The sequence below is a fragment of the Molossus molossus genome, unplaced genomic scaffold (assembly GCF_014108415.1).
Source record: "Molossus molossus isolate mMolMol1 unplaced genomic scaffold, mMolMol1.p scaffold_m16_p_18, whole genome shotgun sequence".
Taxonomy (NCBI): Eukaryota; Metazoa; Chordata; class Mammalia; order Chiroptera; family Molossidae; genus Molossus; species Molossus molossus.
The window spans coordinates 57,960,215-57,975,120 of NW_023425353.1; the positions used below are offsets into that span (position 1 = coordinate 57,960,215).

Genomic DNA, 14,906 nt, shown 5'->3' on the forward strand with positions numbered 1-14,906 from the left:
CTCCAAATGTATGCAAAATTTCTTTTAAACCATTCTGTTCTTAAATCTCCAAGTCTCTTACTCTCTGCTGATAACCTTATCTCCCCCTTCAAGGGAAAAACCAAAGCTATTCATGGGAAAATCATACAGCCAACTGTTTTCCCTCTTCCAACAAAGGCCAACACTTCTCCCTGTGTGCTACAGTCCATCTCCTCTGGTTTTCTTCAAGAAGACTAATTATTTCTACTTCCTGGTTGTATTTCAATCCTTCCCTCTCTACTAGACCATTAGCACTTATGCATGCTCTCATCATACCAAGAAACAAATCAAGAAACCGACCAACCACCTCTCTACTACCCGACTCTCCTCCCCTTTATTCTCAGACTTCTGGCTTGAGTTAACTATAGTTTTTCTCTCCAAATCTTCAGCCCCTATGCCTTCCACAAACTCTCTAATCTAATTTCTGTTTTAAACATTCTATGGAAATAATTCTTGTGAGAGTCACCAATTATTTCCATGTCAGTTAATCTAATATACTCTTTATATCCTCATTTCACACCACTGGTGTCTCAGAGTCTTTCTACAAAGTTGACTACTCTCTCTTTTAAAACACTCCTTCCCTTTGGCTCCCATGTTCCATATGTTCCAGTGTCCCTCCTTCCTCTCCCACTTTAAAAAAAACTTTTTTTCTTTATTAATTAGAGAGAGAGAAAGGGGGGGCAGAGAGAGATATAGAAACATTGATGAGAGAGAACATTGACTGGCCGCCTCCTGCATGCCCCCCACTGGGGATTTGGCCCACAACCTGGGCATGTGCCTGACTGGGAATTGAACCAGCGACCTCTGTGTGCATGGGTCAACGCTCAGCCACTGAGCCACACTGGCTAGGCTCTCCCATTTTTCTCTTTATGCTTTGCCAAGCACTCCTCCTCCACGTAACCTGTAAATGTGGGAGTGCCCCAAGGCACAGTCATACCCTCTTCCTCGCCTACATTCTGCCACCAAGGCAAGTCCATCCATCCGCATGGCTTTAATTGCCACCTATACTCCAACAACTTTCAAATTTTATCTCCTGCCCAGGCTTCTCCTCTGAAGTTTCCACTTGACATCTCCATCTAGATGTCCCTCCAATGCCTCAACCTGAATGCATCTAAAACTGAACTCACGGTTGGGCTTCTTCCTCCAAACCTTCTCCTCCAGTGGATGCTTCCACCACCCACCTGGTTGCTCAAACTATATACCCTGGAGTCTCCCATGAATCCTCCTCTTGTTTCTTTGAATAGATGAATCATTTCAATATAATATGGTAAATATAAAGATGGAAGTATATAAATTATAAGATAAAGATAAGTGGCATTTCATCCAACCAAGGAAGTCTGCAAATGTAACTGCCATTGGGTGACTCACGCACAAAATTTATGAAAAGGGTGGTCAACAGTCTGGTGCTTATTTTTGCTTGTCTCTGGCCTGGTCTCTTCGTCTCCCTGAGACTGAAGCCCTTGGAGAACTTAGTGCAGCGTGGCTGCTCTCGCCGTCCTCCAGCTGTTGTGGAGAATACCTTGGCTCATCAGGTTCTCTCGCTTAGCGCCCTGCTAAGACTACAGGCTAAACTGACTGGGGTTTTTCTATAAGAAAATGCAAATCTGGAAGATTGGTTGCCTTTTTCTTCATCCAGGAAAAATTCTGAGAGAGGATTTGTCTTACTTACATATGCGTACATCCAAAATCCCATCATTTTCATAGAGGAGAAACACAATTCTTATTTTTAAAACCACAAGCAGAGTAAAAAAGGCAAATAATCACAAAACTAAGTACACTTTGAAAAAACAGTATTTTCTACAGAGAGACCATTTTATGTTAAAACCTTAATACTTAAAAGAACCATGCTGAGAATGTGACAAAAGCCATGTGAGTCCTACATAACATTCCAGGGAACAGAAGCACCTGGGGACTTTAAAGACACTCAATTCAATCGTGGTGGAGGACACGACAGAACCCTGGGGATTCAGACAGAAGCCCTTCTCTCTAAGATTCAAGCTGGGATCCCAGACACACAGCCACACTGTTATCACATAGTATGACATGTCCACCAATAGCAGTATGTAAAAATTCCAGAGCTAGCCCAAAGGTGGGAGTGCATCCTTTAATGAGGTGAGACCTTAGTTGGGTTGTTTAGGATGAATAGAAGTTTACCACACATTCAGGATGAGGAAAAGGCATTCCAAGAAAAGACACAGTATGTTCAAAGGTACATCTTTTGATCATAGGATGTTTTTGACCTAGAGCAGGGAGGGGTGGTGGTGAGATAAAGGGATTAGGTGGGCAGGAAGAGTCTTGTGTGCCATATTAACTAAGACACAAGGACTTTGCTCTGTAATTTGAGTAGGGGAAATGATAAACAAGGAGACACTTGTGCCTTTTTGTTCCTCTTCCTGGACCCATTTGCCCTATCTGTAGAACATTATGGAATTATTTAGCCACATACAATTCTAGTGTAAATTCATATGTCTGCAGGTAACACAATGTGTTGTATAGTTTCAGATGTAACAAAAGCAATGTTATGTTATTAAAACTGTGTTCAGAAAATTACTTACATGTTTGTCTTGCTGCACTACAATAAGCAAGGGTTTTATTCCTGAAATATTTGCTAAGTGTATTGTCTGTGTGCTAATACCAACCTTAGATCATACTTGTTCCCGTTCCAGAATAGCCAGAGTCAGGCAGTGTGTTTGTTCAACGGGAAAGGGCTTTTTGCACACGTCTGTGAGAAGCTGTCTGTGAGCAGGGTGGACCTCGGACTGCTTTGATTCATCCCTGTAGCAATGAGGGCTTTGTTTTGTCTCCCGAGTGTGTTGTCAGCTCCAAGAGAGTAAGGGTCCTGTTATGCTCTTATGTTTTCACGGTTTCTTCGGGTCCTCAAATCAGTATTGGGTTTTGGTTCCGGGGGAAAACACTCTCATTCAAAATAAATGCCTGTGTGATGTTTCCTTATCTGGAACTGGTGTCCCAACAAGGATCTACTGCCCAACGTTCATTGCACTACTTTGTAAACATTTCAGTTGCCAAGGACACACGGGGATAAACAAGGACAAATGGATAAAGATGTGCGAGGGACAGACTATGGTAGTCACACACGGTTTACTCCCTGCATGTATCTGTGCTGCTGTGGACGGATCAGCACGGCAGCCGTCTTTCTGTGTACATCTGCACTCAGGAGAAAGCATTAGCTCCTGGCTCGAGAGAGAATGAACCGTGTTAGAAACCATTAGATGTTCTTAGGGAGGTGGTGAATGTGGAATGAATCTGCTCTGCAGTGATCATGTTTTTCAGAGCAGAGGGATTGGGGTCATAGCAGAGCGTTGGGAAGGTTGTGGGAGGTGAAAGAAACCCGGGCCTGAAGTGAAACCTTTGAACCCCCGATATTTATCCCAGAAACAGCTCTTGGACAAAGCACCTCCGTTGCTGGAAGCTGCGGGCATCCTTCTGGAAGCCCAGGGCTTACAGCTTGGATGGTTCATGGAACCCAGCTCCAGCCCAGTCCTGGTTTGCTCAATGCTCCTGCCGCCTAGCCCCTCCCCAGTGCTCTGATTGGCAGCCTTTCCTGCTCTTTGCTAACGTCATCCCTCCCATTTTTGGGCCAATCGGAATGGACATGAATTGGCATTTCTCAGCTGTTGTTTTTCTTTCTTTTAATTTTACAGAGTTAAGCATATTGGTATACGATTACTGACTTTTAAAGATTCACCTTTTTCTATTATTTGCCTGTTTCTGTTTTAATTTATAGTTTGTTTTTTCTTTAAACATTCTGGTTATTAACACCTTACACTTTTATATGATCATATATTTTCTTCTCTACTGGTACAGCTCTTTTAACTGTAACTCTTGTTTCTTTGGTTCTATAAAACCACCACCTTCAATTTGCTTCTGTCCTTTTCACATCTGCCGTTAGAAACCACGTAGTGTCAAGGTTAGAAATACAGACTAGTCCACCTTGGTTGAGATCTTGGGGCCCCCTCTTTACTAGCTGTATGTCCTCAGCTTTCTCATTTGCAAAATGGGGCTACTGTGAAGTTATGAGGGCTGAATGAGTTAAATATATGAAGCCTTTGAATTGTGCCTGGCTTGTATCTCCTGACATGTGTTTGCTGTTATTACTCTTATTGGGTCTTTGGTTATTCTCATTTTGCCTCTCTTTTGAGTAGTTCATCAATTTTCCATGAAAAAAATTCCCTGTAATAAATAATATAATTAGACACATTTGAATCTGTTTCTGAGCTCTCTATTCTGTTCCATTGATCTGTTAGTCTGTTTCTAAGTCAATACTCGACTGGTTTAATTGGCATCGTTTATGATGAGTGAGTGTGGGTACCTAGTAGGATAAGACCTTATTCTTACTCAAAATTGCCTTGGTTCATCTTGTTCCTTTATTCTTCCATAAGGAGTATGGGATCATCTGATCAATTACCTGAAAATGTGATATTTATCAGAATTGCATTGCATTTATAGATTTGTTAGGAGATATTCAGTGTACTTATGATATTGAATATCTCTTCTGCAAACTTCAAAAAGGAACTGAAACTTTCTTCATGAAGGTCTTGCATTTCTTTCATCAGGTATATTTCTACCTGTAGGTATCCTATGGCTCTGTGGTCTGTGTGAATGACTTCTTTTATTTTCCACTTTCTAATAGAATCTACTTGATCAGTTGAAATTATTTTTGTTTTGGTATATTGATCTTGGGTCCAGAAGTCTTGTTGGACTGTCTTTTTAGTTCTAATAATTTGTAGAATCTTATAGTTTCTATTTTTAAAAATGTATTTTTGTTATTATTTTATGGGCTTTTTGGTTAGGATTTCAAATGCACCGTTGAATTGTAGTGATGATAGAATCCTTCTTGGGATGTCTGATTTGAATAAAATGTTTGTAAGATTTTACCAGCAGTAAACTGTTCCTGAAGATATTTTGGTAGCTAGCTTTTTATAATATTAAGGACATTCTCTTCCCTTTTCACTGTGCTAAGAATATTTATTATAAAGGGTATTGAATTTTATTGAGTACTTTCTTAGCATCTATTACTGATCCTATTTCCCTCTTAATCCATTAATATGGTAAATCATAGTTATAGACTTTCTAAATCTAAAACATTTTGAGGTTTACCATCTCTAGTTTGCATTATAAAATATTTTGCCTATCAGATTGGTAACTGATGAGTTTTAATGTATTTTGATATACTTCTGGGTCATCTACTGCTTCCTCTTCTATAAATTTCCTGTTCATATAATTCGCCCAATTTTCTATTGGGTTATCTTTTTCTTACTGATTCGTAGAAGTTCTTTAAAGATTCCGGATAGTGATTCTTTTTTTTTTTTTTTTTATCCTCACCCGAGGACATTTTTCCATTCTTTGTTCAGGTAGAGTGGGAGGGAGAGAGAGGAACAGAGAGAGAGAGAGAGAGAGAGAGAGAAACATAGATGTGAAAGGGACACATCAAGTGGCTGCCACCCACACGACCAACCAGGGCCGGGGACAAACTGCAACCGAGGTACGCGCCCTTAGCGGGAACCGAACCCGGGTCTCTCAGGACCGCAGGCCGACGCTCTAACCGCTGAGCCAAACTGGCCAGGGCCCGGATAGTAATTCTTTGCATGTTCCATGTGTTGCTCATTTTTGACCATGCTTATGTTCCTTTTGATGTACAGTAGTCTTTAATTTTGATGAAGTCAATTATATCATTTGGAAAGTTAATGACATCAACATTATTTGTAAACAAATCCACTTTCTCTCCACTGATTTGTAATAAAATCTCTATCATACATCAAGTTCTCTTGTTTAGTTGGATTTGTTTCTGACTTCTATTTTATTCCCTACTGGTCTATTTGTCCATTTCTGAGCCACTGCCAACTAGTTTCATTACTATGTCTTAGTAATATGTTTTGATATCTGGTATAAAAAGTCCTGATATTCTTTCAGACTTTTTTTTGGTGATTCTTGGTCCTTTGCCCTTTCCATCATATCAGAGTGTCATGTTTCAAAAGATATTTTTGGTAATTTGAGTAAGAAAGGCATAGAATTTATGAATTAATTTTGGCAAATATTGCATCTCTATGATAGAGATCTTTTTCACCTATGAAAAACTTTTTATTTAGTCATATATTCTCTTAGACTTTCACTGAAGTTTTAAAGTTTTTCCTCACAAATATTTATACATTTTAACTTTTGCTTTATTTTTAGTATCTCAGGATTCTTGTTGCTGTTGTAAATAAAACGTTTTTTCAGTTATTCTTTTCCATGCTCCCTCTCCGCCTAGGTGTTTTCCAGTGTTTCCTCGGCTGTAAATCTCATCTCTGTGTCAAATACACTTACCTTTATTTCTCACCCTCTCTTTCTTACTGTCTCCTGACCCAGGTGGCCAATCGCTTCTTTTCACAGCTGCTTGGAGACCTCACACGTTTCTCAAACGGAACATGTATGAGACTGAAGTCCTGGTTCTTCTCTTCCTCCATCCTCAAACCTGTTTTCATCCTAAAACGATTCAGCTTCTAATCTAATTTCCCTTGCAGAAATCCTGTTTGTTCTTCTTTCCTGCCTGCACTATCCATCAGCATGCCCTGGTTGTTAGTGGTCTTCCTGCCTTGCTTCTTGCTCATGTTATACTGTGGTCTGAGCAATTCTGAGGCTGAGGCCAATGCTTCTACTACAGATCGGTCTGTTGTGTGGCATCATCAGCACTAGATCCTCATAAGCATCTCAGAGTTAACATATTTGGCACAAAGTGGGTGTTTAATTAGTATTTGTTGAATGAATGAATGTCCAACTATCCCCTTTCTCCCTTCCCCGACTCAGTAAACTGCTCTGTGGGGCATTTGCTCAGGCCCTAAACATGGAGGCATCCTTGCCCTGTCCTTTCCCACGAACCCCACATCCAAGCCATCCTCAAGTCTTATCACTGTTGCCTCCTGATCCACCTTCAGTGCCATTGCCCTAAGAGGAGCCCTGTCCCCTGTCACTGGTCTCCTGGCTTCCATTTCTGCTTCCTTCCAAGCTCCACTGCTAGAATCCTGAGTGATCTTCATGGAACATGACTAGGAAGTCACCTCCTCTAGTCACGCTCTCTCTGTGCCTTCCAATTCTCCCTATTTCTTCGCTCATCTTCAAGGCCCTGGGCTGTCTTGCCCACATCTCACTCTCCAGCCTCATGAGATCCAGCCACATCCCCTTCCGTGGTTTCTCGAGCACATCCAGTCTCAGGGCCTTGTGTCTGGAATGCTCTCCCCCCCTACACATGCATGGCTCCCACGTATCCTTCAGATCGCAGATGGAATGTCTCTTCTTCAGGCACCCTTCTCTAGCCCCTCAATCTAAAGTTATTTCACTGTTACACTCACTCCTAGCACCCAGGAATCTGATCACACTTCAATTAGACATTGACTACGTTGTTCCCAGTATGATCTGCCGAAGTCCCCTTCACTGTACCCTAAGCTCTGAGTACAGGCACCTTCTTTGTCTTGTTCACCACTGGCACTTAGTAGGCACTCACTAAGCATGTGAATGAATGGCCTAGTGTTACTATTGTACTGGCTGGATTTACCTTCCATCTTTTTCTGTGTATATTTTTTGCACATGTCACCTGGCCTCCTTTGTCAGTAGGGTCCCCTGTGGTCATAAGCTGTCTTAACAGAGCCACCAGCAGTTCAGAGAGTCCTTGCCAGCTTGAAAATTAGCCCTAAGGTTGCTCAAAGTCTCCAGGGTATCAGTATCTCATCCATTCAAGGCAGGGGCTTGAGTGTGTGTCTCCCTCCTGCTGAGGTCACCCCGGCCTCCCCCAGCCTCCCTGCTGAGAGGCTGCCATCGGCGGTACCTGCGGGGCCCCAGGAAGCTGTGGGCCCTCGTGCTGTGGCCTGCCCCTCTGACCCTCCACTGGCTTCAGCTGGGCTGGCTGGCCACCTGGAGCTGCTGCCGTACAAGAAAGTCTGGCTTCCTGCTGCCTTCGCTTGATGTTACAGAAATATTTTCTTATATCAGTACAGTCTCTTCATAAGCACCTTTTAAAATGGCTGCCTAATATTTAATTGTTCTTCAAATTGCTACCTAGTATTTCCATGATTCCTTAAGTATAAGAATATTAATAATTAAATAAAATCAAAGCCTTTAACCAGCAAGTCTGGTTTGAAGAAATGTATAGAATTATAAATGCCTCGCTTCTGTTCTGGCAATTTCTTGAAAGACCATCCCCTGATTTGGGGTAATATGCAAAATTAATTTTAGGATTTTCCTGTCACTTACCCTACCTGCCCCTCTCTCCCTACCAGTAAGTAAAATTCCATTTACTATTTCATCCATATTCATGCATTATTACTGGAACTATATTTTATTTCTGTCTCCTCTCATAGAATAAAAGGTTAACAGATGTTATTGCTCTCAAGGGTTTTGATTTTCAGAGAATAAATATTAAATTGTGAAATGGAGGCAAGCTCTAACAGAAATTCATTAAAAATTTATAAGTGTTTTAAGCACTTGAAGTTAATTCTTCATGGTTTGAAATAATAGGGTTTTAAATGCTAGATATGTCATCTTGTTCTCAAGACCATCTTGTCTTATGAAAATGACAATTTCTGGTTATTTCCATCTTTTCCTTACAATTATTCCTTATCATTTCGAGGCAGAGGGTGGCAGTGTGGGTTTTAATAAGAAATTGGAGTCGTGTAGAAGGAGCTGGGGAAAGGAACACCAGGCTGGGAAGGAGCATGTCCTTGGCTCAAGCCTTCTCCACTTGGGGAGTTTCTGGAAGAAGTCTGTGTATCATGGAGCACATTCAAGGGGGAGGGTGCTGGAGGTGGGGGGGGGGGGCGGAAATTGAAGGAGGCGGACATCCATGTTCACTCTTTTCTTCAGCTAAAACCTCAAAATCATGGCGGGGATGTGGTATGGTGTAGAAACGTCCAGACAGGTTTGAAAGTGTATGTGTGGTGGTGGTTCCGACTGACACACTTCAACAGGAATAGTGGGGACAGACTGCAGGCCCTGGGGGAGGGCTGCCCTCATCCAATGTGGCCACGAGTGAGCGCACAGCTCTGGTCGGGGAGCTGTTTAGGCCAAGGGCCCCAAGGAAGGGCCCCAAGGAAGGGCCCCAAGGAAGGGCCCCAAGGAAGGGCTCTTGATTTGCCACGTGGAGCGTGCTTGGCGGGCATGGGAACCGGAAGTTGCCTGGAGGGGATGTGGAGGGGCTGAGAGGACAGCTGGAGAGGAGGCCGCTCGGCAGGGACCAGTGGCTTTGGTGGGGTCAAGTGGTCAGCAGCAACGTGTCATTCATGCCAGGGGACCAGGGGAGACCACGCACGGTACTCTGTGGCAGAGTCCAGCAGAAGGGGACACCACCCAGACCATCCACACCGTCCCTCCTTGCCTGGAGGCCTTTAGGTTCCTCCGCTCCTCTTGTCCACTTAGAGAAGGAGTCGAAAGAGAGAGAGAAGAGTCCTGTTCGAGAAGTGAACTTTATTTCTTAGGAAGAGAGAGTTTCCTCCAGAAACGATCAAGGCAGTATCAACTCAGAGGTTCATACACGCCACTTTCTCTGACGAGCGTGCTTCAGAATGAAAAGTCAACGTAACCAAAATAACTCCATACTCTTGGAAATTTTACAACAGATTTTTAAAAAGAATTGATGAATCAGGGAGGAACTCATCCATATTTAAAATGAAGTGAAAATGATTTATGTTAATACTTGTGGTGTGCAGCTAAAGTGGTACTTAATGCACCTGTGAGAAGCATTTGACTCAAGAATAGAGGAATAGCCCTGGCCGGTTTGGCTCAGCGGTTAGAGCGTCGGCCTGTGGACCGGAGAGTCCTGGGCAAGTACCTCGGTTGCGGTTTGTCCCCGGCCTTGGTTGGGGTCATGTGGGTGGCGACCACTCCGGTGTGTCTCTCTCACATTGATGTTTCTCTCTCTCTCTTCCTCCCTCTCTCCCTCCTGCTCTATCTGAGGATAAATGCAAAAAATGTCTTTGAGTGAAGATAAAAAAAAAAAAAAAAAAGAATAGAGAAATAGAACAAGAACATAAACATTAAAAAAAAACTGAAGAAAAGAAATAATAGATGCACATAGAAATTAATGAACTAGAAAAAAATGAGCAAAGAGAAGCAAGGAATCCAAGAGCTTGTTTTCAAAAAGAATATAGAGTAGCCTGGCCAGTGTGGCTCAGGGGACTGAGCATCCTCCCAGGGACTGAGAGGTCCTGGTTAATTCCTGGTCAGGGCACATGCCCAGGTTTCGGGCTTGATCCCAGTAAGGGGTGCACAGGAGACAGCCGATCGATGTTTTGCTTTCATATCCATGTTTCTCTCTCTCCCCAAAAAACCAATAAAAACATATTTTAAAAAAAGAATATAAAGTAGGTGACTTCTGGCAAGATTAATTAAGAAAAATGAGCAAAGATGTAAATATATAAACTATAAAGGGGGCTGTAACTATAAATTTATTACAGATTTACAAAGTTATACGAGAATAGTAAAAATAACATCATGCCTGTATCTACAAAACTTTAAGTATAAAAATTTAAAAAGTTCATAAAGTATGGTCCTAATTTTTATTACGGATATATTCACATGTAAATATTCGAAAAAATGTGCAAGTGGCTAAGTTTGGGATAAGAATTTAGAAATTTTCATTATCTCCATTGGTCCAAAATTTTTTATTTTCAACAGCGAGTGTAGATTTAAAAACCTACGAAGAGCAGGTGGGGGAGGAACAGAGGGCCTGTCTGTTGCATTCCCTTCAGGACCCTCTCTGACTTTACATTCTAGTTCCCCACTGTGTACTTTCTTACTTGCTCCGAAGCCCTTGACACCATGCTGTGTGACGTCTCCGAACACCATTCTCTAGCGTTCCTCCCTCAGTGAGCGCTGTCCCTAGCTTTCGGACTTTTTCACCCCAGGACACAGACCCATGCAGCTCTGCAGACTTACCCCTTCCCTGGGCCCATCTCCAGTCCCTCAGAGTCCAGCCCGGGCCCTGGGAGAGGAGGCGGAGCACAGGGGCACAGAGTGCTGGGCCTGGTCAAAGGCACAGGATTTTGGAGTCCCAAAGACATGGATTCAAATCCCCTGTCTGCCTCTTGCGGGCTTTATGAACTTTGTCACGTTTCTTAGCTTCTCTCATCTTTAGTTTGTGGATATGTTATACAAATGAGGCGAAGTATATAAAGCAACCACCTTCCATCAGGACTAGAGGCTCATAATGTTTGGCTTCGTAATATTTTTTTTCTATCTCAAATGGACTACTAAACACAAGGGAAAAAGGGTCCATGTCCAGAAAACATTTATAAAATACACAAAAATGAACCAACCCCTAATTCAGCTGTTTCCCACGGAGCTGGGCAGGAACGTGATGGGCAGGAGTTGTGTGGGAGCCAACCTGGGCCAGCCCAGGGGGATTCCCTTTAGGAAGCTCTCTCACCCCTGTGCTGTCTTGTCCCCCGCCTGCTCCCACACGGATGGCTTCCAGTGAGATGAGTCAGAAAACCACGAAGGAGGGTCCCAGACTCTCCAAGAACCAGAAGTTCTCCGAGCACTTCAGCATACACTGCTGCCCACCATTCACCTTCCTCAACTCCAAGCGGGAGATCGTGGATCGGAAATACAGTCTCTGCAGGAGCGGCTGCTTCTACCAGAAGAAAGAGGAGGACTGGATCTGCTGTGCCTGCCAAAAGACCAGGTAAGGGTCCGGCACTGCCCACTGAGCCCCTGGGCTGGCGTTGGCCAGTCGTCGCTCGTCTGCGAGCCCGGCCCCCACTGTCTGCTCTGCTCTGCGGTGCGGGCTGGGGCTCTGCACGCTGCTCTTCCCCGTGGCCTGACAGTGGGCTCCCCGTTACGTTCTGCCGTTGGAAGGTGCAGGAGGGAGCCTGGAAGGTGGGAGGGGGCGCAGGGCCTGCCTGCTGGTCCCAGCTGTCAGCATCCCTGACGCGGCAGAGCCATGGCTCCAGCCTCCAGCTTCTTTTGGCCCTCTCAGAACCAGGCGCCGTCCAACGTCCCCCCAGAGGCCCAAGCACCAGCCAGCGGCGCCCCCCGCGGTGGTCAGAGCACCAGCCAAGCCACGGTCCCCTCCGAGGACTGAGCCACGGTCCCCTCCGAGGTCTGAGCGGCAGCCACGACCCCGCCCAGAGGTCCGACCACCACCAGCCAAGCAGCGCCCCCCTCAGAAGTCCAAGCAGCAGCCGCGCAGCAGCCCCCACAGAGGGCCAGGCTCCAGCCGTGGGGGGTCCCCCATCAAAGCTTCTAGGTTCTGGTAACACCATCTCTTCCCTTTTGTTCCCCCAGCGCTAAGGTTAGTAGCTGCTTCCTGTGTTTACTAACACCCGGGTTATCTCAAGGGCCTCTTTCAGCCTTGCCAAACCCGAGTCATCAGATCCCTGCATTACATCCCCTCTGTCTGAAATACCTCGTGTGGCTTCTACTTCCCTCACACATGACATTGGCACAACACCTCCGATGCCAGTTTCCCTGGTCTCCTCTGTCTCGTAGGACTGGAAGTGATCAATATGTCAGTTCAGAGTACTGACCGCAATGACAGATGACATACATGAGGATCTTGATTCCTGGGCTTCCGAGACAGGAAGGATGTCTCTGTATGTGCAAGAGCAGAGGTGTAGCCATTTTGTCCATCCATCCTCCCAACACACTTCATCTCGTGTCCATCTCACTCACTCACGCGGTCATCTAACACACCTGACTCCACACCTGCCGAGTGCCAGACGCCATGCCGCGGGAAGGAGCGAAGCCCTGACCAAGCCAGGCTTTTTCTTGTGATTCACTGGGACCAGACAGGAGAATGGCTGGTCACAGTGTAGGGGTAAAGGTCCTAATATTGTCACAGTCAGTGTGCACACGGGGCTGTGGGAGCCTGGAGCAGGGCTGTGCTACACCAAGGCCGCCCAGAGGTGGTTAGGCTGGGAGGAGTAGAGCGTAAGAGGTGGGGGATCCGTGTAGATAAAAGAAGCCAGAGGCATATTCCATCCACGACACCTCAGGCAGGTCAACTTCTGTTGTTGTTTTTAATAGTCTCTACTTTTTAAAGCAATTTTAGGTTGATAGCAAAATTGAGCAGAAGCTACAGAGATTCCCCATAGACTTCCTGCCCACATACATCGCAGACCAACTTTTGGTCCTTTTGATATTTGGAAACGAGCCTGTTTTATAAGTTAATAGAGGGTGTTAATGGTATTTGGGATTCTCATATCTACTCGGACGCCCAGCTCCTGCATAGCACAGTACCTGTGTACATGTCACCTGATGTGTACAGAGCCAGTATGCAGAAGAGTTGACTGGAGAGCAAGTCACAGATGTCCCCAGAGAATCGAATTCCCTGGGTCACTGGTGAGGTCTGGGGAGCTGCATTGTCAACAAGCCATCTCCCCTCCCCAGCATAACGACATAGGTGGGACACAGACCACACTTTGAGAAACTGGCCTATGTCTTCCACAACCAGTGATCCACATGATCTGTGATGAGTAGTAAAGAAATGTGGAAGGCAACACATTGTGGTTCTAAAAATGAAAGCATTTCCTGGGTTGAGCTGCTTCCATGTTCCTCTTTTGAGAGCTGGGATCTGTGGTTTTCTGAAAACCACTGTGACTATGAGGGACTGATTTGGGGCCAGTCACACATATTTGGGCAGTGCTGTGTGCTCCTTTGACTCATTTGTTCAGAGCGTATTTTGTACCAAATTGAGCCTTGCACACCAGAAGTCTGGAGGACTGATTTATTTCTGCATGTATTTTCAAGCCTACTCATCAAGACTATGTATACAGCCCTGAACCAGGCTCTGGGCAAGCAAGGGAAATGACGCATGACCCTGGTCCAGATGCCCAGATGGTATTTATCAGTGGCCCATTCCTCGGTGATACTGCTGTTCCTTCCAGGAACAACGCTGAGCTTGGCTGCCTCCGACTGCAGCCCCCATTCAGTGGTCCCGCTTGCCTGACTCCCGTCCTCCATTCCCTTGTATCACTTCAGCAGATGATAACATCAAAGTCAAGGTTAGACAACTGATTGTTAGAAGGTACAGGTTCTAAAGTGGCTTCAGGTTCTCCACAGCATTTAGTCTTTAGGAGACAGAGAAGGCTCTAGTTTTGAGCCTGAAATTGAAGCAATCCAGGTATGGTTTTTATGGACCACCCACCATCCTGGGCTAGGCATGGAGCACGTGGCTTCTAGGGTTTAGGACAGACACACCAAGTGAATGACTACATGCTGGTTACATTGGTAATAGAGTAAAAACACTTCACTTTTTCTTGTAACTGTAGAAGATTCATATTTGTATATTGTTTTCAGTTGGTTTAGAACTGTCAGCACTGCCAAAGACTAATGCAATATAAACACATACACTTGGCAAAGGAGAATTGACTTCTGAAGCACGCTGACCCATGAGCAAATTACGACAAGGGGTTGGATAGTGCGCACCGCTGGGCCAGCTGCAGAGGTGCAGGCTGTTGGGTGGAGGTAGCCTGCCTGCTCTTCAGGCAGGTGGACCCTGACTTTCCCCAGACCTTCTCTATGACATGACTTGCCTTCCTTCTGCCAAGGCATTCACTCTGAATTTCCTCCTTCTAGAAAACCATGGCGCATTCTTTCTTACATGCGGGATTGGGTAAACTAGACTTCCAGTCCCTTTTCTGAGCCCTCCCTCTAGTTCCTAGGCAACAACACTGACTTTGTAGTCATCTTGGAAATAACTTCTTTCCTCCCTGTTTGTGGACAAATTGCATCCAAGCGTATATTATGCTTCATTTTGCCCCAGCGGTTATGCCCTGGTAATCTGTTGTTGGTCTCATGCGCTGGACGAAATCAGAAATTCACTGATCATTTTCCAGGTAAGAGCAGAGTTAGAAAAGGGGCCTCAGCACTCTGCTCTCAAATCGGGCTCTTGCGCCGCT

General features: G+C 44.8%; 1 protein-coding gene across 5 annotated transcripts in view; it reads left to right on the forward strand.

Moving 5' to 3' along the window:
* LOC118633614 (myelin associated oligodendrocyte basic protein) overlaps positions 1–14,906 on the forward strand; it is a 41,312-nt gene that overhangs the window by 10,538 nt on the left and 15,868 nt on the right. For 2 of the 5 annotated variants that reach the window (XM_036267551.1, XM_036267552.1), the window contains 2 exons: positions 11,480–11,689; positions 11,984–12,253. In XM_036267551.1, the coding sequence (XP_036123444.1) occupies positions 11,484–11,689; positions 11,984–12,253 (476 nt within the window). In that variant the 5' untranslated portion in view covers positions 11,480–11,483. Of the gene's footprint in view, positions 1–11,479; positions 11,690–11,983; positions 12,264–14,906 lie in introns of those variants that run through there. The other 3 variants (XM_036267555.1, XM_036267553.1, XM_036267556.1) reach the window with 3 other exon arrangements.